The sequence below is a fragment of the Egretta garzetta genome, unplaced genomic scaffold (assembly GCF_000687185.1).
Source record: "Egretta garzetta isolate BGI_Z169 unplaced genomic scaffold, ASM68718v1 scaffold659, whole genome shotgun sequence".
NCBI lineage: Eukaryota > Metazoa > Chordata > Aves > Pelecaniformes > Ardeidae > Egretta > Egretta garzetta.
Genome location: NW_009260683.1, coordinates 280,959 through 303,793, shown reverse-complemented (window position 1 = coordinate 303,793; position 22,835 = coordinate 280,959). Strand labels below are relative to the sequence as shown.

General features: G+C 39.6%; 2 protein-coding genes across 4 annotated transcripts in view; one reads left to right on the top strand and one right to left on the bottom strand.

Moving 5' to 3' along the window:
• KIF2A (kinesin family member 2A) overlaps window positions 1-15,653 on the top strand; it is a 41,460-nt gene extending 25,807 nt beyond the window's left edge. For 2 of the 3 annotated variants that reach the window (XM_009645811.2, XM_009645809.2), the window contains exons 15-19: window positions 4,160-4,227; window positions 7,218-7,368; window positions 9,738-9,839; window positions 11,923-12,058; window positions 13,934-15,653. In XM_009645811.2, the coding sequence (XP_009644106.1) occupies window positions 4,160-4,227; window positions 7,218-7,368; window positions 9,738-9,839; window positions 11,923-12,058; window positions 13,934-14,019 (543 nt within the window). In that variant the 3' untranslated portion in view covers window positions 14,020-15,653. Of the gene's footprint in view, window positions 1-4,159; window positions 4,228-5,944; window positions 6,059-7,217; window positions 7,369-9,737; window positions 9,840-11,922; window positions 12,059-13,933 lie in introns of all 3 variants that reach the window. The other variant, XM_009645808.2, reaches the window with a different exon arrangement.
• Window positions 15,654-17,514: 1,861 nt separating this feature from the next.
• Window positions 17,515-22,577, bottom strand: DIMT1 (DIMT1 rRNA methyltransferase and ribosome maturation factor). Its single transcript, XM_035901202.1, has 10 exons — window positions 22,464-22,577; window positions 22,003-22,064; window positions 21,801-21,894; window positions 21,666-21,715; window positions 20,724-20,847; window positions 20,522-20,614; window positions 19,699-19,763; window positions 19,353-19,416; window positions 18,732-18,838; window positions 17,515-17,969 (listed from the first exon to the last, which is right to left on the bottom strand). Exons 1-10 carry the CDS (start codon window positions 22,482-22,484, stop codon window positions 17,927-17,929), a joined length of 723 nt encoding a protein of 240 aa, XP_035757095.1. The 5' UTR covers window positions 22,485-22,577; the 3' UTR covers window positions 17,515-17,926.
• Between the last annotated feature and the right edge of the window lie 258 nt (window positions 22,578-22,835).

Genomic DNA, 22,835 nt, shown 5'->3' with positions numbered 1-22,835 from the left:
TCACATTCACATAACTACAGTCACTTTACAATTAAGAATAAGAAAACCCTTTCATGATGAGATACTCCTTTCAAACTCATTATTTTGCTACTTTGCCATGTAGTTTCTCAGTACTGGGACCACTTGTGATGTTCTGGTTTTAGTGTTTATTGACATGCAATTTCTATCAAGAATGTCATCAGCAAAGTATTTCCTTAAGATACTGATGTGGAAAGAAGAACACCTGGGTCATTGTGGCTTACTCTGGGTTATAGTTGAAAGGAAGTAAGGAAAGAAAAGAAACCTACAGTGCATCTTTACATTTGTTTGAATTGAGCTCTCACATTTGCAGCACTTGTTCCTAGGGTAACTAGATGGATGAAGAATAAAGCTGCCTGTCTCGTGATCTGACGGGTTTCTGAACAGCATATATTGAATTGAGGGAGGTGTAGGAGACACCTTAGCCTGGAACTGCTTCCAGTCCTTTCCAGTTCCCTGGAAAGCTGAGAGGAGATTTGCACTCCAGTGGCCAAGTGGTGGGAATAGTGCATAATGATCAGCAGCTTCATCCCTCTTCTGGGTCCTCCTTTGCCTCTTTTATCTCGACAATTTATTCAGCCTTTCCCTGTGGTATTTACAGTTGGCTCCTTGGCAGGGTGTGTGCCTGGTTTGTAAGCATGTTCATGTGTAGGTTTTATACCGTACACTGGCATAATTTTACAGATGAAATTTACAGGAAAAGAAAAGGGCAAGTCATTATGGTTTATGATAGCTGAAGTTGAACGATATTTTATTAAATTAAGAGTATTTATTCTGCAGGTGTGTTGATTGCTGATTTGCAGTAGAGCCACATAATTAACTGTGGTGCTTCAAACTTTAAAAATTATTGCAAAAATAGTTTAATAATGAGTAGTTTCTTTTCACATTTCTACTGTAAAATCTATAGATGATTGCTGTGTTGTCTAGAAGTGTCTACTTTCTGTGAAGTAAATTAAAGCATGGAAGAACTTTTTAGTTATAACTGTTATAATTGTCACAAGGTAACATGTATATCATGATAGTACTTCCTCCAAAATATTTTAGCCTGTTACAGGCAAAATAAATCAATAAGTTTGCAACACAGAAATATTATTCAATTGGAAAATACTATTTCTTGAACATGTAAGACCTCTTTTAAGATAATTGTTTTTACTTGTCAGTGAAGAGGCATTTATTGTAAAGGGATTCTTCAACAAGACAAAGATTTGATCAGTGTTCTCATATGCTGGTAGAGAGTAAGACATTTTGCAAAATGTGGTGCTTTTCAATATGGAATGCATATAAAATGATGTAGTAAAAACTTGTGATATTTAACTGACATACTATCTGTAAGTGAGATATTTGATTCAAATTTATTTGGTAACTTCTACACTTCATTTTCATTTGACTTTTCCTGTTATCATTTATGGACTTCTTGCTGCAATTTTGAAAGTTACACTTTAGGGATGAAGCATTCTCTTCTGTATATAAGGTTAAACTATGATTTTGAAACTTTTTTTTCAGATTTCAAAATAATATTTTGAAAATAACTTCATAACATGGACAGTTATGACTAGGATCTGCTTCGTTCTAAAGAAATCTAGAAACATACACTCAGCATAAATAGGTTGTTTTGTACCGGCTGCACATGAGCCGGCAATGCGTGCTGGCAGCCCAGAAGGCCAACCGTGCCCTGGGGCTGCGTCAGGAGAAGCGTGGCCAGCAGGTTGAGGGAGGGGATTCTGCCCCTCTGCTCTGCTCTGGTCAGACCCCACCTGGAGTACTGCGTCCAGCTCTGGAGCCCTCTGGAGCCCTCAGCACAAGAAGGACATGGACCTGTTGGAGTGGGTCCAGAGGAGGGCTACTAAAACGATCCGAGGGCTGGAGCACCTCTCCTGTGAGGACAGGCTGGGAGAGTTGGGGTTGTTCAGCCTGGAGAAGAGAAGGCTGTGGGGAGACCTGATTACGGCCTTTCAGTACCTAAAGGGCGGGCTTATAGGAAAGATGGGGACAATCTTTTTAGTAGGGCCAGCTGTGACAGGACAAGGGGTAATGGTTTTAAACTAAACCAGGGTAGGTTTAGACTGGATCTAAGGAAGAAATTCTTTACAATGAGGGTGGTGAAACACTGGAACGTGTTGCCCAGAGAGGTAGTGGAGGCCCTATCCCTGGAAACATTCAAGGCCAGGTTGGCCGGGGCTCTGAGCAACCTGATCTAGTTAGCGGTGGCCCTGCTCCTGCGGGGGGGTTGGACTAGATGACCTCTAGGGGTCCCTTCCAACCCAAAACATTCTGTGATTCTACCTTATTAGTTATTGCAGTTTTACTGAAGTTCTTGTCCTTAAATAGTTTCAAAACCCATTTAAAGTTGTTTTGGAATAGTTACATAGTAGGATAATGTTTAAAGTTTGCAAGGTAGCCACATAGAAGTGTCTCGTTTTTTTTAACTAGTGCTCCATCCCTGATGTGCTCCATCCCCGATATGCTTTATCCCTGATGTGCTGCAGTCGTAGCTGAAGTGGCAGACCCTTCACCCCTCCAGGATGGGAGTAGGAACGTGCAGGCTTCAGTGTCTCAAAAGGGCCATTGATCCCGCTGTGATGGCTTATACGCAATGTTGAGAAATTCATAATAGGAAGAATGGTAATTAAGGTCTTAAGGATACTCCTGCCCATAGGTAGTGCAGCTTTATCCATCGTCATTTGGAATTAGGAATGAGGAAGTGAGTGACAGAGAGGCTGGAGTCCTCCTGTCCTGCCAGGGCTGGGCTTGTTGGGGCAGGAGGCCATGTGATGTAGCAGAGGGTTGTGTTCAACTGACCAAGTCTTGTGCACAGGTCTGTGTGCTGATGGCACCTACGGTGGCACTTCCCTATAGCAGCTGTACCATATGTGCTTCAATACGTCGGAGCAGTCCCCCGGTGTTAGGGCGGCTGCTGTGTGTGGTGTACTCTGAACACTGAACTGGTGGAAGAGGTGCATGCACCTCTCACGCTAAAGGAGTTTGGAAGGATTTTAGGAATTTGGTAGGGTTTTGTTAATTAGCACCCAGGTTATAAACAGATATGAAATCATACCCTCTTTTTAAATCTAGACTTGTTTTCATTAGTAACTGATGCATACCAGTATTACTGGTTTAAACTTAAGTCTGTATGGTAGCAGGCTCTTTAGACTTTCTAATGCCCTCCCACCACATACTTTTCCTTTCTCCCCAGTAGGAGAAATTCCTCTCAGGATGACTGCCTGTCCTTGTCCTTTTTTACAGTAATGTCAGCAGCAGGATGAAAGAGAAGACTAGAATTATTTAATCTTCATCAGTTTCAGTCTCCTGATGCTGTGCTACCACAAAAAATGTTAGTGTGTAGGACCATAGAGGTGTTTGTTCTGGATAGTGCCTTTATGGCTCTCCTGAAAGGAGCACAGATGGAACAGTTGGACTACTGAGAGAAGCTAGCACAAATAATGATGACACTGTTGCCTGATCAGTTATTATTCTTACTGAGTGCTGAAAAGAAGGTGAGATCTTCAGGGTATTTCATTTAACTGGAAAAGAAAAGTCTTACAGATTCCAGACATGTTTGATAATATGTTAGCTATCGAGTATTATTTACAGATAGCTGCTAATTGAGGGAAAAAAAAAAATCTTTACTTACAGAAATAGTTAAACACATACTTATCTTTAATATTATTAAATACAATTTTGGACTGTGGCCAAAATAGATCTCTCGAGTCTGTATAGAGTCTGCTTGAACAAAGAACAGCCTACAAAGATATATATAAAAAAGAATCTGGTAATTGTTTGCAAGATATATTAGACTTACTTTATACTAAGCTGCATATTTCCCATTTTGAGAAGTCTTTGTTTTTTCCGTTAGAGTTTTGCATTTACATATTTTGTTGCCAAGACAGTGGGACGTGGGAAATTGCCTGAAATTTCTGTGAATTCTTAATGTTCCAGGCATGGTTAAAAAAATTAAATTGAAATTTTGACCTGACATCTCTCTTCTTGGGATGTCATTGTATAAGGACACCTGTACATAGTAGGCAGTTTTTGCAGATCTCAAATGAAATTGAAGATGAAAAAAAAAAAAAAGTTAACCTGAATTAATTTACCCTTTCATCTGCACAAAAAGATTTATTAATGTGTGGCTTGTTTTCTTCAGATTGCTACAATTTCTCCAGGGATGGCATCATGTGAAAACACTCTAAATACGTTGAGATATGCAAATAGGTATGGAAAATGTTATTGCTTATAGCTGTTGACCTGACATACGGAATACTGTTGTTCCACAATGTACAGTTATTTTAGCTACTTAAGTAATTTTGTCATACTTGCATTTCTTAATAAGATTAAAATGAAATTACTGATCTAGACTTACATTTAATTTAAAATGTTACTTTTTACAATATTACATTACAATAGAATCAATAGAAACTGCATTTAAGCCATTATCCAGAGATGGATAATGTGGCTTGCAAAGAATGAGGGAGATGCCCCTATTAGTTTTGCCCCTGCTCTGGAGGCACCATCTCTTGCATTAGGGGTCATCGGTGTTCATGATGATTCCCTGGGGTGTTAGCTGAAACACCTTTCGGCATTGTGGTTGGGGGTTTTTCATCCCCTTGGTGGAATTACGTGCAGTTGCCAGTCTGTTCCATACATATATATGAAATTTTATACTTCCCAACTTCACGCAAATAACGTGAGACCCCTAAGTAAAGAGTCAGCTAATCCATCGGTGGCTTTATAATCAGCATAGAGAAATTAGCACCTTCAGAGGCCGATGCAGCACCTCTGAGCCCTGTGCTGCTCTCTGAAAGTGTTTGCCTCTCTTTAGTGTGTGTGAAAGGTGCCTTCCCCTGCTGCAGTTCTTCATTTCATGTCTCTGAAGATGGCAAGATCAGGTCCTGCATGTCCCTGCAGTCAGACCTGCGATCCAGAGACCCCCCGCCATGCTTTGCTGCCAAGAACAAAGGAGGCAAACAAGCCCTTGGGCCTTCAGAAACCCGGGGTTGGCCAGAAGAGGCTACCATCTAGTGGCACGCTTACGCCAGCAGTGAAAGATAGGGCAGAACCACGTCTGCTCCTGCTTGGCTGGGCACCCTGGCCAGTCGCCAGTCGCCGAGAGGGCTGCTAGGAAAGCTCCTCTTTGATACCTAAATGTCTCTGGGTCTGTATCAAGGGAGCTAGTAGCAAATCTGCCTGGCTTGGACCAGTCTGTGTGATTTCCTCTGTGATGAGGAGGTATCTGCTCCCCTGCTGACAGTCATGTTGCGAAGGACCTTGCATATTGATCAAGACTCGTTGGATCTTTTACCCCTTATAGAATACGTGTTGCTGAAGTGACTCCATAAAAAGATATGGCAAAACTAATCAAACACCTATTTCTACTATACTAAATAGTTGTGCTGAAACTCTTTCTTCCCCTTGGTGTTAAATTTATATGTTGTTATGGAGTAAATGCCTGTCCCTGTAAAGTTGCTTCATGTGTTTTGTGTAGTATTATAGTTTTTTCTAGCAATATATCATTTTCATAGTATAGTTAGTTTTTAGGTGCTGGACACCAGTGCAGTGTAAGACAGGAGGCAGAATAGAATTTAAAGGTTTGTAGGTGTAGTGGTCTGATATTTTAAAAGGAGCCATTTAGTGGAATATTGAATGTAGAACAAATTTTATTAACTACACGAACTGAGATCTGTAATTACTCTTCTGAAAATACTGCTGTTATAGTCCCCTGCAAATTAGCAGCACTGGATTTGTTCAGTGTTGTTAGTGATCTCTAACTCTGTTTGCAGAAGGTTTAAATGTATTGGCACACTTGTGTTTTAATATAAAAATAATTTTATAGTTAAACTATTAAAGAAGTATGCTAAACAAAGAGTTGTCATTTTAACTGTGTTTATGAGAACATTTTCTTTTAATTTGCTGCTGTATTTTACTGCTGCAGAGTAAAGGAATTTGGAATTAGTCCTTCGGACATTCCCTTCTCACAGGGTAGTGGCAGTCGCTCTGATCTCTCTCCTTCCTATGAGTATGACGACTTTTCTCCTTCAGTCACCAGGTCTACTTCATTCTATACATGGAATCTTTATTTTTAAGTTTTCTTTTTGGCTGTGTTATTTTACAGACCAACCTTTCATTAGTCCCCTTGCCTTGAGTCACACATATTTTGTTTTTATTTTGTTTGGCAGGTGATGGTTCTGCATGATCTGCAATCATTTTCCCAGTATTTTGTTCACCCTCCTCAAACATCCACACTCTATATCCAGGCTTGCTAGTTTCCTTCATACATTTTAAAAAAATGGTGATGTCACCTTCATACATTTAGTGGACCAAATCTGACAAGTCTGTGTTTAGGGTAATTGGAATATCTCTAATTAAAAAATAAAAAAAAAATTCCATTCATACATATTTTTAAAACTTTTCATCACTCTGAAGATGAATGAAAAAAAAAAGTTTCCATAATAGTGTATAAGTGGTACTTGTAAAAAAAATTTTTTTCCATTGAAAAAATGAATTGTATATTCTAAAACTTGCTATACTTGCAGACTTTGATGTGTCTGTTTCATAAACTTGCTTTTAAATGGGCTTTTTTCGACAGAATCATTATCTTTTGAACTATTTTCGTGCTGTAAGAGCCTAACATTTTATTAAGATATTTTCACCTTTGAAATTATTTTAATTAAAGGATCTATTCATTCTCTGAGATACTTTGTTGCAAATTACTATTTTTGTGGTGGATTTGCTTACAACAGCTAGTGGGGTACTGACTGACTAACTTTTTAAAAGCACAATTGTGTGCACAGAAAAAGAAAGATGGTCAGGTTTAGAGTGCTGAATGAACTTTTCTTTCAAATATTGCTCATTGTTAAGGAGTTAACAGTGAGGGTTTGGAGATTTTTGCCCTCTTAACTGTTAATGAGTAGTAAGATTCCAGTCAAAAAATGCCTCTTGCTAGAAGATGGACTGTAATCCACCTGCAAGTAGTTAAAATTCAATGGTCCATGCTTTTTAGGAGTTGGACTAAAGTCTTTTTGTCACTGAAAGTACATTAAATTTGTGAAGCTGACATCATTGTCCTTATTAAATGAATTAAAAATAAATTAAAATGAATTAAAAATAAATTAAATTGTGCATAAACCCATAGAGCTTCATTTTTGGTTGTGACTCTTTTGCACAGGAAGTTACTAATTTGCAAATGAAACCTTTTCTGCTCTTAGGGTGAAGGAGCTGACGGTCGATCCCAGTGCCACGGGAGACAGCCGACCCATTATACACCATGCTCCAAATCAGATCGATGACTTGGAGACTCAGTGGGGTGTGGGGAGCTCTCCTCAGAGAGATGATCTCAAACTGCTTTGTGAACAAAACGTGAGTGATTTACAGCATTATCTGGACAGAGATAATACAGTGGCAGATCAAATCCAGACTAATGTGTATTTATAGCTATTACAAAGATCATTAAGTAAATACAGCATGCCTCATCACCTTTTCACTTTATGGTGTATCTTCATTCCCATACGAAAGAAAACTGAAACAAAAAAATACTTCTTGAAGGGTAAGAGGGGAATGTTTTACTTTTCTTTATCTTCCTTGCTGATTAGGGCTTTTAATCATAGAATCATTTAGGTTGGAAAAGACCTTTAAGATCATCAAGTCCAACCGTTAACCCAACCCTGCCATCCCACCACTAAACCATGTCCCTAAGCACTTCATCTATCCTTCTTTTAAATACCTCCAGGGATGAGGACTCGACTCCCTGAGCAGCCCATTCCAAAGCCTGACAACCCTTTCTGTGAAGAAATACCTAGGCAGGGTCTGCTCTAGGCTCTGGCATTCATTAGTGTGCATTTTTTCCAGTACAGCTTCGTATTTTTTTAGGCAGTTAGAAGTATCCCAGGACACTCATCTGTTTTATTTAACACTCTTGTGTTTTTGAGCATTATTTTCCCTGCATGCAATACCCATTTCAAGTGGGTTTGCCTTTCTCTGTGTTACGCAATCCGGCTATCCATCATTCCTCTTCCCAACACCCTGATTTTCACAGGGTGAAACCCCAGTGCGCTGTCTGGGAGAGAGCCATGCCATGTTCCCAGTGTGTCTTCCTGGGCTGCAGGAGTGGGGAGATGAGAACCGCCTTCTGAAGGGCATTTTCCCCTCATTGCTGATTATCAGCTCTAGTCCTGATTCCTTGAATGTTCAACAGGGATTAAAACTTGATTTCTAAACATGCTGATGAAAGATAGAAAAGACAAATCCTTACTATGAAAACTTACTTTTTGTAAGTCTCTCTGCCTTCTCAGACACCTCTTCATGGTGTCTGATATATTTCTCATTTTAGTAACTGACTCTATTTTGTAAGAGCATACCAGTGGTTCCTAGAGTTTCCTAGTCCTTCCAGATGGATATACTTTCATATCATACTTTTTCATTGGTCATGTGGAATGAAATTAAGCTTTATGATATGTTTCAAAAAAGATTTCGAAGGCATTGTATAAGGAACTATACTGTCTTCCTAAAACATCAGTTACAGCCTACCTAGCACTTTCTCCTTTAATTATTAACTGTTCATTTCTACAGAAGCCCTATTTGCCGTAGTTTGTTGTCCTGGTTTCATCTGGGACAGAGTTAATTTTCTTCCTAGTAGTTGGTATGGTGCTGTGTTTTGGATTTAGTACTAGAAGAATGTTGATAACACACTGATGGTTTAGTTATTGCTGGGTAGTGCTAAAACTGCCAAGGACTTCTCAGCTCTCAGCTCTGCCAGGTGCACAAGGAGCTGGGAGGGGACACGGCCAGGACGGCTGACCCAAACTGGCCCAAGGGCTATTCCAGACCATAGAACATCATGCTCAGCATATAAAGCTGGGGGAAGAAGAAGAAAGGAGGGATATTTGGAGTGACAATGTTTGTCTTCCCAAGTCACCGTTAGGCGTGATGGAGCCCTGCTTCCCTGGGGATGGCTGAGCCCCTGCCTGCCCATGGGAAGTGGTGATCGAATTCCTTTCTTTGCTTTGCTTGCGTGCACGGCTTTTGCTTTCCCTATTAAACTGTCTTTGTCTCAACCCATGAGTTTTCTTACTTTTACTCTTCTGATTCTCTCCCCCATCCCCTTGTGGGGGGAGTGAGCGAGCGGCTGCGTGGTGCTTAGTTGCCAGCTGGGGTTAAACCATGGCATTTGTAAACCCATGTTGTGTATTCTTCTAATGTATTAATCAAGACGTACATTTTAGATTTCTCATTTTACATTTATTCCACTTTTTTTCCAAAGGATTAATTTAATTTTGATTTCCTGAAATGTATTGAATGTAATTGCTGTTCTCTGCTTTTGAAAATTATTGTCTCTCTATTGCAGTATGCACAACAAAAAGCCCTGATAGAAAAACAGAGTTTTCTGTAGGCATTAAAACCAACTAGAGAACAGTATTCTTCCCTTCTTCTTCCCACTATTTTAACTTGTTTTTTTAATGTGAAATGTTCTGTTTTCCGGTATTCACTAGGATTAGTGGGTGGAAATTTTTAGTGAATGTGAATTAAATTTAATTCGGTGAACATTTTGAATTTATTGCCCTCTGCACTCATTTCTGGAGATTTTCTTGTTAGAAGTATTAAAATCTGTTTTTTACAGATTCTGCCTTCTGCATTTTTGCTTTGTGTCCTGTGATCAGAGGGTTCACATTCAATGTATTTCTTGTAGCCACAGTTCTTTCCAGACTAACAAGCTTAACTGTTGTTTTTAGGAAGAGGAGGTTTCTCCGCAGTTGTTTACTTTCCATGAAGCTGTGTCACAAATGGTGGAAATGGAAGAGCAAGTAGTAGAAGACCACAGGGCTGTCTTCCAGGTAAAAGATGGAGCTCTACTTTGTTTTATCCTAATCCAGGAATTCAGGTTTTCCCAAAGAAAGTGTGCACTCAAAGATGTAGGATATCATCTGGTCATTCCTCTGCTGTCAAAGATTTCTATATTGTTCTATTATGCTAAGCCCATTGTAGCAAACAAACAGGGACAAATCCCATAACCACTAATCTTTGTCCCTGTGATGAAAGAGATGGCTATTTCTGTATCATCCCCAAAATTTTCCTTTTCTTCTCAACAAACATTCCGAAATGGACTCTGTTCATAGTAAGAAAAGTTGCTGTTTTCTTTTTGCTATTTCTACTATTAATGATATTTTCTTTTGTGGTCCCTTTCCAGCATTAGTGACTGTGTTTTTTTTTCTAGTTGCAGGGAGTTTATTCAGATTGGTTTTGAAATTTTCAATTTCACTGTCTAATCCATGGCAATATTCCTATGCCAGAGCTGGCAATTAATAGTAACGTCTCTACCAGTACCAATTCTGTTTGGTGATCTCCCTCTGAGATACCGCAATACTCCCTCCAAGTATATCATCTGAGTATCCTTTTGTGACATCTCCCTCTGAGGTACTGAGATCCAGAAGAGACGTGTATTTCTAACTGCCTGTTTGCTTCCGATTCAAAGATACATAAAGGTTTTCACTTGCTATTACTCAGGGACTTTGGAAGGAATACCGCCCATGCAGTGTAACGCTGGGCAGTGCCACGGAGCCTTTTACATTCACAACATAAATTGTAGTAATGAGTTAATTAGTTTTCAGAAGGAAATGTGAGTTGCTTCTGTTCGTAACCGTAGAGTCTTTAGGCAGGCAGTCCATTAGGCAGGTCTGCTGCAAGAGAACAGCAGAGCATTAAAACTGTAGGGAATACACACATCTCCTCAATTTAGGAGTCTAACCTAGTGGAACATTGATGTGTGTTTATAATACAGTAGGATGCTGCATAACACATTTTACAACAGTTGCAGAGATTTAGTTATTATGAAACACTAGCCCTGAAGTAAAATGTACAGAAGTGTGAAAGTCATATGCCATATGCCATAGCTGTGTCCTCATGCTTGCAACTTCTGGAGAGACAAGCTGCACTGGTTCTAGATGCTACTGCCTCTGTGTGTCCATCTGTCCTTCTACTAGAGATGCTGCTCCTGCCAGCAGTCACTGGAAGGAAATGTGTCCAAGCCTCAGCTCCCTTGGTTCACAGCACGGCTTGTTAGTTTATGCTGTGGGTGGAGGTGGGCTGCACCAATACAGGTCTACCAGGCAGAAGTTGTCTTCTGTCAGCTTTCTCCTGGAAACTGCTGATACAAAACATCCGTTCCTAACAAAAATGTCTAAAATAGATCAATGGAACGAATTGTGCTCTAAAAGTGTTGGTCTTCCTTTGTGTCTTGGATGTAGGAGTTTACATTAGATGAGATGACTCCTATCCCAATGTGAGCCCCATCTGTCCTGAAAGCCAAAAAACATACATGGAGTTTGGATGATGCTTTCAGTATTACTTGGGCTTCTGAGCACAGAGGGAAAGACTTAATCTTAGTATTTCAGGCCTACCATGCCTAGAATGACAGTTTTAAAATCAAAGCATTTCCAATGGGATCAGTTCTCCTGATCACAGCTTTGCATGGTTCTGTAAGCTTTAAGGTCCTGGTTGCATTTCTTTGCTGCAAGACTTTTTTTTTTTCCTTTTTTTTTTTCTCCCCTTTTCCCCCCCCTTTTTTTTTTTTTTTTTTTAAAATTCGGCATGCAAAGATGCCTAAGAGCTGCTTTAACCAATCTTAGCTGTACTCTTACCTATCTGGGGAGTTAGCTTACACAATAGTGAGCTTATAATAGCTCTTGTTTTATACAGCTTCTCCCAAAACTGGTTTTGATTACGGACAGAATTATCTTGGCTCCTTGACTGTAGTAATGACACTATGATAATACTCATTGATTGAAATCTGTTTCATTGAAGCGATCAGACAGTAAAAGTGTGGTCATCTTGAGGAAAGGTCTAATTCAGCTCTTTGTCTTGAAACTTGTCTTGAAACTTTGCTGATGTCTTTAATTGGCTTTTTTAACCTTTACCTAGGAAACTATTAGATGGCTGGAAGATGAAAAAGCTCTTCTTGAGATGACAGAAGAAGTAGACTACGATGTGGATTCTTACGCTACCCAACTTGAAGCAATTCTAGAGCAAAAAATTGATATTCTCACCGAACTTAGAGGTAGATTTCTTTTAATCACTTTTGTGTGCATTATTAGCAGTGTGTTTTCGTAAGCCATGGAGACCAGCAGTAATAATGAGGAGAAAAAAAAGAATGTGGTTATGTTTTAGGGTCTTTTTTCCCCTTATGCTGCCCTGCAACATCTTGTGGAAGGAACATGTATGCTGCTGCCTAAGAACAAGTTCACATCTGTGCTCAGTTCATCTTAGTTTAAAGGAAAAATTTCTGCTTTACCTCCAGGAAGTATAAGTCAGATCCTGCAACTTTCCTTTTCTTTTCCTTTGTTCCAAAACAATGAAGGAAGGAAAAAGAAAATCCCAATTAACCATATGAAAAAAAGAAGGTAATGCAATGAGGAAAAAGGAGGAGGAACTCCCAGTTCCTGCTCTGTTGCCTTCTGTAGTGTAGCAGGGAGCCTGCTGTCATTTTTAAGACTGTGCTTAAGAGTGGCATCAAGCTCTGAGTAGCCTGCTTGTTAGATTACTTTTCTCTTCAGCAGCCTTTCTGCCTTAATTTTGTTAGCCTCTCTTTGTTGAAAAACAAACTGCAGATAATTCTTAGTGCCCAAAATTGACTCTTCCACTTGTCTTCTAAAATGAGCTTGTGAGCTTGGGTACTTCATGGAGATGCATTTTTCATTTTCGTTTCTGTAACTATTTGGACTCCAGCAGGCATGCTCTACTGGTGGGGTTGGGGGCTGAGGGGGGGGGGTGCGGTTTGTTTTTTTCTAATCTGTGTTAGAAAACACCTTGTAAGATAAAATCTTACTTTTTACTCAGTCTGAGTATCTGCTGTAAGTTAGAAGAATACATCAAGCAAATCAGATGTGTCCTGCTTGCCTTGTAAGCATGCATTGGCACCAGTATACTTTAGCAAAGAACTGGAGGTATGTTCCTTTGCTTTCTATGGATGATGGCTTCCTCTTCAGAAGAAGACAATTTGAGACACTAGCAGTGAAAAAACAGTTAGGTGACTCCCTGTTCTTCGAAAAGTTACTAGGTATTGCTTTTGAAACAAGATACTGGAGGTGAAGGCTATCTAAGAGGTCCTTGCACCTTTAGAGGCAGCATGCATAGCTTTACAGGGGGCAAGAACTGTGAACAATTCTTTCTCCCAGTATCTTCTGTTATCTTTGGTGTTCTGCTCATGGTACATAATGATCACTGAGTATTTCAGCTTTTATTCCTGTCACTCTGGGACTGACATCTTTATGCTGTCACTTTGGTTTCCTTCTTCCCATTCTTGGGCATATTACTGATGAATGGAGGGGGACAGGAATAGAAATATGAAAGGATGCCATGCTGCTTTTCTCAGGTTCTCCCATTCTTGTTACAGTTATGATGAAACAAATTAATGATGCTTTTATCTATTTATGGTGAATAACTTCCAAAACTTAATCACAAACGCTTTTCACATTCATAGAAAAACGAGGGAGTAGAATGTATGCTGCTGGGTTTTGGAATGTACAGAAGTGACTGACTGTACACTAAATACAATTTTGTGTGCCTCTAAGGGTGGGAAGGAAGAGGAGGATGTATGTGGTGTGTATCTCCCTATACTCTGTAAGTTAGAAGCAGAATTTAAGTGTGAACAGGTCACATGCAGGAAATGCAACTGTGCAGTTTCCAAACCTATCCTGCCTAGAGACAGGGGTAGCATCTAAGAAGGGACTAAGTTGCTAAGCAACTTCTTTGTATGGTGAGTATTGAATTTAAGCTTATCTCAATCCTCTTGCAGTTTGTAGCATCAGCTATTTTTGTGGAGGAATGTTCTTTGCTGTGCATTAGGACCAGGATGTGGAGCATCAGGGCTTAGGTTCAAGATCTGTGTTAAGCACAGGCATATCGGTATTCATTCTTTCTTTTTCATTTAAAGATAAAGTGAAATCTTTCCGGGCAGCTCTACAAGAGGAGGAACAGGCCAGTAAACAGATCAACCCGAAAAGACCCCGTGCCCTTTGAAAGGGCCTTTGCTGCTAAAGGAATCCACAAACCTGTACTGCTGTAGCACACATTTGTTACAAAACCCAGTGGCCGCAAGAACTCAACTACTTGAAAGTGTAAAAACATCAGAAATGTCTGTGGAAATGTCCTGTTTCTTATTCACCTGAATGACATTTTGAGTTTTGTGTGAAATGCTCCTATGATGTCTACAAAATGCTTCTAGACCAGACAGCACAACCATGCAGGGTTCAGATCTGTGAAGCACTTTGTTTAAAACACTTCATTTATTCAAATTGTGAATTTTGTTTGGAAATATTTGCCATGTTTTTAATAATGAAGTAAAACTGTGGCTACTAAAAAGTCACAGTATTTCCTTTTGACTGTGTTCAGTTTTGTTACAAAGACCAGCTGTGCAGTTTTAAATTGTGTTTGCGTGCATGCACACCTCACTAGTGGTTGTATGTAACTTCTCTTCTACAGACAGCTGTGCTTACCTCTGCCCATTCTGTGCCTTGATGAAGGCCACTTAACCCTAAACATCCTCTTTCCGAAGCACAGCCTTAATAAGCAACATTCCTTATTTGTCAATATAAATTACTTTTAGACTGTGTACATTTTTAAAGTGTTATGAAATTACTATTTTTTTTTTTTTGGTGGCTAGTTTCATTTCACAGGATGTGCCATATCATTTGAACAGGAACTGCAAGAGCTGTTAGAGTGGACAAACAGCTGGACATTCCATCCTTCTTGTAAAAAATCTGGAATCTAGATTTATTTGAATACCATAAAGAATGGTTATATAATTCTAACATTTTATCTGTAATTAAAAAGCAAAAACAAAAAACCACCAGAACAAAAAAACAAAAATATAAATTAGTCGATGTATAATAAAGGGTAATGTTTTAAGTACTGAGGAGAGTTGTATCTTAGATATACAGTATGTGGTATGGTGTGATAATGCTGTCAAGAGTAAAGGTACGATCTGACCTCTGCGTATGCATAGGATAACTGTCAAAGTCCAGGGATCCAGCTAAATACATACATATTGGCCTTTCACATACTGTTAAAATTTGGCTTTTGATGCATGACAAACTTACATGTACATTAACCGTAGTTTGCAGGTAGTTTGAGTAGCTCTGTTGCTTTAAAAAAAAAGTAGCTAATACCTATTTTTCCCTTTGTACAGTGCCAGCAGCTGAAAAGTGGGGTGAAATTGCATCATTTGAGGGTTTTGCACAATACCTCTACCTAGTGCTAGTAGAAATCCCACAAGTACCTGAATTCTCACAAATGACGCCATGTATATCAGCACTTTTTAGATGGTGGCACTCAAGTTATTTTTGCAAGTCAGTATCCAAAAAAGATTGACCTTTCATGTAAGAACTTCTTGTCAAATGAAGAATTGTAGACCTCTCTAGGAGTTCTCCCTGTTTCCAGGAGTTCGTATCAGCAGACTTTCCCTTGGAACTGTTTAAAAATTACTTTTGAAATACAAGCCTGTTTGTTTGTGCCAGGCATGAAGGCAATGGGAAAATAAAGGGAAGGCAATGAAAAGAGAGTTAAATGAGCCAGAAATTCTTGTAGTGTTTAATGTTTGTATCTCCCATAGGGAAGTAGGCTATGGGAAGCTCTTGTCACATGATAGTTAAAAAAAAAAAAAAAAAAAATCCTCCTGTGTGTAAACATGAAAACTGAAACAATGTAGATTTTACATAATGTGTTTAATAAATTAAGCTATTAAATGAATAACAGATGAGAATTTACTTCTATGAAAGTTCTGTTGTGCTTTGGGAAGGGTTTTACTGTGTAAGCACGTGGGAGTTATGCTTTTGAAAAGGCCTCCGATTTCAGAATATTTACTTCTGGAGCTAACTCTTCTGTACAAATTTGTCATATAGGAAGAAGTTCCCCAGAGCGCTGCCCTGACTTTAGTTTTGCAGCAGGTTTTAAAAGAAACATCCCACATCTTTCTCAGCATTTAAGAATGTCATCCATCACAAAAGAAAAAAAAACCCACGGAACAGAAGGCAGCAGCTTTTGTAGCAGGTGACAGTACAGGTTATCGTATAAAATCAGAAGGTTTCTTCAAACCTGAGCAGCTTTGAGAAAGAGAAATCTTACTTTCTAAAAAGCCTCTGAAGATAGAGATGTCCTACACAAGGAATAGCAGCTTCCCTCCTATTCCTCCATGTGAGCCTTGAGCCACAGCCAGGCTGTGGTTTACAGCAGGTACCAAAGAGGACAGGATGGACGGTGAGATTTCAGCAGCTTTTTATGAAGCCTTGTAAGTGGCACATGTCCTGTCAGGTTGCAGATACAAGCTGAAATTGCGTCTACTTGCAGGGGTAACGTTAAGAGACAGCCTTTCTTACAGAGCCTGCTGTAAAGGTCAGATATACACCGATACTGAAGCAGTGAGGATCAACCACGCAGTGGTTACAGCACTTGAATTCCTGTAGCCCGTCGCTGTGATGGACTGGAATACTCGAACAGGACTCAGACAAGCTCATCTTTATTCCTGTCTTGTAAAACGAAAGCGTTAAGGAAGCGCGACACAGATCTCCAGCGCTTGTTCCTTCTGTATTGGTCTGTGCATATTGCTGTGGCTACTGACCTCACTCACAACTGGTGCTATATGCAGTGAAGCAGCGTTAGAATCATTAAGTTATAAAATAAATGAGCAATTCTGTTTCTAAAGACAATCTCTCAAGATGCCTGCAAATTCAAGTACATGTTTCTGTACATGTTTCTCAATCAACGACTTCTGAAGCATCGACATTGGATGCATATAACATGAAGTTACTACCATCTGAGTAGTTTTTGCTAATTTGCCTCTTCTCCACTTACTGTGGTCTTATAGAAAGAGATACGCTATACATGAAAAAATGACTTAGGGTAGTTAATACACAGAGTCACACCCTCACCCCTGCATGAAGCTGCAGAGTTAATAACTACCATTTCCCTAAACCCTAAGATAGACCAAAGTGTATTTTTTCTTTTGACAGCTGCTGTGCAGAGTTAAAGCAAGCTTCCTTGGGAAAACTCTGCCTTGTCCTTAGTAATTAATGTAATCCAAACCGTATTAAGACACTTCAGTAAGTCTTTCTGTCAGGACACAGGCATGCAAAAGCTTTGATCTATGCTAAAACTACTCCTTGCCTTGAAGGGTAAAGTAGTTTTCTTAGAAAAATAGCTGCTTGAATTTACAGTTGACCAAAAAAACCCCCTTCTGTCCATGCTAATGAGCAGTGGCCCTTCAGTAATTTTCTGCTGGTTCCTGCAGATGGCAGTAAGAAGGGGGTAAAGGAGATGACAGTGGTAGTTTCAGGAACCTCAGTGTTTTGTAAATGATAGCGAGCCCAGAAGATAAATGCTCTTGTTTCTGAGAAACGGTTACTGGGATTACTGACAGACTTGGAATGCAGAGGACAAATGGAAGAGACCGTGTTTAAATACACTTTAAAACAAACAACACCCCCCCCCCCAAATCCCAAACAAATGGAATGACTACAACTCTGTTTTTGTTGCCCAGACCAGACTTACGCGTTGTACTGTTGAGTATTGTGCAAGAATGTGGTGAGATACAGTACAGACTGAATAGACTGATGTCCATGATCAGAGAACACAGATTTCAATGAGGCAGCATCAGTCCATGTTATTGGGTATATTTAAAAATACAGTCATGTGGAAGTCCAGCAACTCACTTCAGTTGTGAAAGAATTTGTCGCTTTTAAAATACAAAGCGGCAGCTTCTTGCCTACTATCTGTGATAAAACTGCATGTAAGGTTTTACTGAGAACCAGAGTGCGTATGCCGTATTCTGTTCACTGCTTTTGCGATAGGAGCTTGTCCCACTGCTGTCGCTCTGGCTTAGGTAAGACTTTGGCGACAGAACACAGAACATCTTTCATTCTTCTGGCAGAGCCTATGAGAAGTGGATGCCTTCTGAATTGAAGCCATGCAGCAGTCTGAAAGAGTAGAATATTTACATTACTGTATCTACTAATTTATACTTCAGCTCAAGGTGTTTCTAAGCCATGCTGGCTGGCAAAGAACATACGAAAATAGCACGAAAGCAGCCATCGCTGTTTAACTGCCATGAAGAATTGTTACAAATTTTAAACTAGAAGTTACTGGCAAAGTTGCCATTTTAGAGATGCAGGTGTATTTTCAGTGCAGTTCCATTACACTGCAGCCTACCAGGTTTACTACGTTTCTTTAAAGAGCAGTAGCCGTATGTATTGTCACACTGAGAAACGGCTAGGAATTTTTATCTTAATTTGGAGAGGATTCCTGTTGCCACTTTAACTGGCAAGAAGTAAGAGCAGAATATAGATGCTAATTACTCGAATTTCCAAATTTTGCTATAGACTAAGGCCTAATCCTGAAGACAGACAGCCAGAGAAAGGCTGTGTAAGTCTCCAGGAAAATTATAATAATTAATTCCATTACTAAAGCCATATTGAGAGGAGACATAGAAGGGTCTAGTACACAAATACCAGAAATGGGGATCTTTAGCTAGTTGCTTCTCAATATTGTAACCAGCAGTTAAAAAGTATATATAGGGTTTAAGCGTTTGTTCATGTTCAGGACTGAAAGCAAGAGGTTTCTGGTACTGAGAGGAAAAGAAGAGTTCATGCTGTTCCTGTGTAACCCAATACTAATCTGTACTAGAGAGTTACAGAATTTGAAGAAGCGTAAAAGGAAGGCATAAAGACAAAAAAAAATACCTAATGAAGTCATCTATATCCATCGAACGGGCTCGTTTTTCAGAGTAACCTGTATTTTTTAGGACGGACTGTATTTTCTCTGAAATTTTGAAGTTTTCAGGTATTTCCTGTCAATGGAAGATAGGATACAAATTAATTTTCTATTCATAGTATTGAAAAAGGTTCATTTAAATAATCTATTCTGTTCTTGCTTTTAGATTAGTTCTTGTTCCACATGATAGAAATAAGTCGTATTTTTTCTTGTATGGATTATTGTGTTCTTCCATTCTTACATCTGTATTTTTATACCTCAGCTCAGTCACTATAAATTAATCACAACAGTATTGCGAAGCAGACATGAAAAGTGTTCTTACTAGATTCTTAGTAGATGAGTAAAAGTCCTTGAGACTTGTACAGCTGATACATTAATAACATACTCGGCTTTCAGCCTTTTCACTGTAATTTAGTGACCCTTTTAGATTTCTTTTTAAGAAAAGAGCTAGGTTCCTTGCTCCCTCAAACTCTCTCGGAAAAACTTTTAACATGTTAAGCTTTTCAGTATTAATTTTTTACTCTCAGAAAAGTCAGCATGTAGGTCACGGTACACAGAAATAGAATGTAATATATTAAAAAGGAACTTACTGTATTATGTAAGGAACAGTGAATTCGGTAATTATGATCCAGCAACTGCTCTACAGCACTGGACCTGAAAGAAAGACAAGTTTAGAATGAAAACTGAGCTTTAACTAGGGGGTTTTTTTGCTTGGTTGTTAATCTTCACTATAAAAAACAGAGCTGTTATTTTTAAAAAGCTGCCTAGTTTTCTTCTAAAAGAAACAGCTTGTGACCTCAGCATAAATATTCCATCATGATTTATCCCAGACTGTGCTGGAATGCACATAACACTCCTACGCACTTGTACAAAAAAATGGTTAACTGGTCGGACTCTCAAACTTCAAAAAGATTTCCCTTAATAGAAGTTACTTACTTAAATGCTGCGGAGAGTGTCTTGTTTTTCCTAACAAAGGCTATCCTTACCAGACCATCCCACTCCTGAAATGAAAAATTTCAGAATTTACAGAAAGGAACAGCTACTACAAACAAGAACAGTCACCACTGACAATTTCACAACAATACTGACCACAAAGAAAAATCTTTCAGGAAATTATCTTTCTAAACACCACAAAGCCAGTCCTGTCTTGGACAAAGCAATAAAAATGGAGGAGAAAAATACTTCACCACAAAAACCTTCGAGTTGTTCTTTTTTGTGCCTAGGCACTATCGGCCAGATCTTAAGTGCTGAGATGGCAGATACTTGAAGAAAATCTGGCTAACCTTGGGCAAGGCTGAAATGGGCCTGAAGATCAAAGCGTTTTAAAAATTAACTTTAAGAATACTCTCCTGTAACACCTGTCTTCTGAGGTTATACACTCTTGTCTGAAGATAAGACCTCTCCTAGATCATAACCAACGAATTCATCAGCCAGAAAGGTCTCTGGGAGATATATACCAGGATGAAAGGGACGTTATTACTAGCAACTCTCCCAACTGACATGAAGATGGTACCTCAGTCTTGTCAGAAATACTGTAAGTGAAGCTGCACCTGAACTGATGGCGGCACCTTCAGGTAATGTCTTAACGCAAGCCTGATCAACAGAGGAGTAAGTATTTTGGGATTATGTCAATGCCAATGAATAGCTGGTACCTGGCAGTGAAAACAGCACATGGAACTGAGCAGTGAGTGAAAAGAAAAATGAAATGTAAGTATTATCACTAGTATGTTATGTTGTTACTGGAGTATACGATGCTCACCTTGAAGTTGATTGGTGGTGGTGGGTTCTTTGGCTCTATTCTGACAACGCTGGATTCAACTTTGGGAGGAGGCCTGAAGTTGTTCTTTCCAACCTGTTAAGCCAGAAGTCAGGCAGCTGCATGAATAAGCAGCAAGTCCTCACATCCCTGGAAACATCCTTCTACCTGTGGTAGCTCCGTTGGCTAACACAGAATGACGTACCTTCATCAGATGGTCCACTCGAGCTAGTAACTGGGTATTAATGGATAGTCTGCAGTATAGTTTAGTTCCTGGTTTGGCAACCAAGCGAAGTGCAAATTCCCTTTGAAACATAAGTATGGCACACCTGAGAGTAACAGAATTGGGAAAATGAATTCTAAGTAATCAACTTTTACATCAGGAGCTGACCAACACACTTGGAAAACACAGGATTTGCCTCAGCGCTTCAAAGTTTCTCATAAACAAACTGCCTTAATTAGCTCAGAGTGCATTAAAAAAACCACCCCAAAACCAAACACAGAACTTGGTGAAACCATCTAAATGTCCTTAAAGCTACAGTAGAATTTGATTCTCTATACTGCTGAATGGATTAGGATCAAAGAGACAGAGGCTAGTATCAGAGTTTTGTGCCCGACTGTAACAAATCATTTTAAATAATTCTATGATGAGGCCTTCAAATCCGAACTTCCTAGCTCCAAAAATTGACCAGCAGTGTCACTAACATCAGTGAGAGAAACGAAGCACTGCTGACATACTAAACAACACACAAATTGGGCAGTTACATTTCTGGACAAGACAACAGGAAATCTCTTGGCTCCGATCGATCCTACCCTTTCCACCCTTCCTTTCTAAGCATTTGAAATGTTACAAGTGTCCTACTTATCCCTGGAACAACAAACAGTTACAGTGCTAGTGTAAAGAGGCGCAGCTCCTGTTTTCATCAGCTGGACGCTCACTGATGCCAAGACTAAATTTTCTCCTCATGCTTAATACACTGACATAAAACTCATTACCAGGCACCAGCAGTTTTCATATTACAGAATAATTTTGGTGTGGCTCTGATCCATCAAAATGGTATCTAAGAACTAAAAAAAATTTCTTTGGGAATATTTTTAAAGCTATGTTTTTCTCTCAGGTCAGACAGAGCTATGTTCTTCCACATACCTGAAAAAAGGTCTGTGAAGCAACAACTTGAAAACAAAAGGTGAAGAAATCTGAGGAAGAGAGTAATAGTGTGAGTATACTTCCTGGGCTATTATCAGTTTAAAAGAGAGTTTTGCCATGTTGTTCAGCCTGTACCTGGTACGGCAAGTTAGCCACACATGCATCAAAGAATGGTAAGTCTGTTTTCAAGATATCTCCAACCTTGATTTCAAGCTTGTTTGCCAGACACCTGGGGGAAAATACACTGTGGTTATCCTCTGAGGAGCACGTGGCCAAAGTTTTTGCCATAGCAGCTCCACTGCTGTCAGCGCTCACTGTTTCCACAGTTGATACTTACGTGCCCTGGACTCTCTTCTGAAGCTCACCAACAAGTCTAGGGTCGATTTCACAAGCAATAACCTGAAAACGAAGTGCAACTTTATACAATTCCTCCATTTGGGGATAAAATTTCAGTGGTTAAAACCCCCATGTATCTATTGCTACAGGCTTAAATAATTCTTAAAAACTCCCTGTTAGGCTATGCACCTTCCTCCTTCCCCCAAAACATGCAAGATTTACCACGTAAATGGGTAACAGCAATATAGTTTGATAAAGCGGTACACAAGATACACATGAGCAGCTAAAAATTCACTGGAATTATGCAAAGATTAAGAAAAATATCCATAGAGCAATTCTCCTTATTTGAATTGGGCAGATGAAGAACCTTCTGTTTGCCATAGTCTACGCCACAATGTGGTTTGAGCTTGGGAGAATGGTGGGCTGGGGAGGGAAAAGGGGGGCAAATTGACGCTGACTTACTTTTTTTACTTTCTCTAGCATCTTTACTGTCAGGTTACCGGTTCCTGGGCCAACTTCCAGAACGACATCTGTGCGCCGTAGGGCAGCCTAAGAACAAACCGCATTTCCATTATTTTCCTAGAGCTGATTTCAAGCAACCATTAACTTTTAAAACAAAAGGCACGCGATGTGCGGGCAGCTCAGTAAAAAGATTAAATCAGCTAGCAGAGGGTGGGGGGCGAGCGCCCTTTGGGAAGGGACAAGAGGGAAACAGTGGGCAGAGGAGTAACTTAAAGCTGATCTATGAGAGATCGCTGACTGAGGACAAGGAAGGAAAACAAGCAGCCGCATGACACAAAATGCCCAGGCCGCCGTATCGAACAGCAGCCGCCG

Coding starts and splice junctions, on each gene's coding strand:
- DIMT1 (XM_035901202.1), bottom strand. CDS start 22,484: ATGCTAGAGAAAGTAAAAAAA. Junction 22,065..22,463: donor TGCTAGAGAAAGTAAAAAAA/GTAAGTCAGCGT, acceptor CTTCGTTTTCAG/GTTATTGCTTGTGAAATCGA. Junction 21,716..21,800: donor TGGCTAACTTGCCGTACCAG/GTACAGGCTGAA, acceptor TCTCTTCCTCAG/ATTTCTTCACCTTTTGTTTT.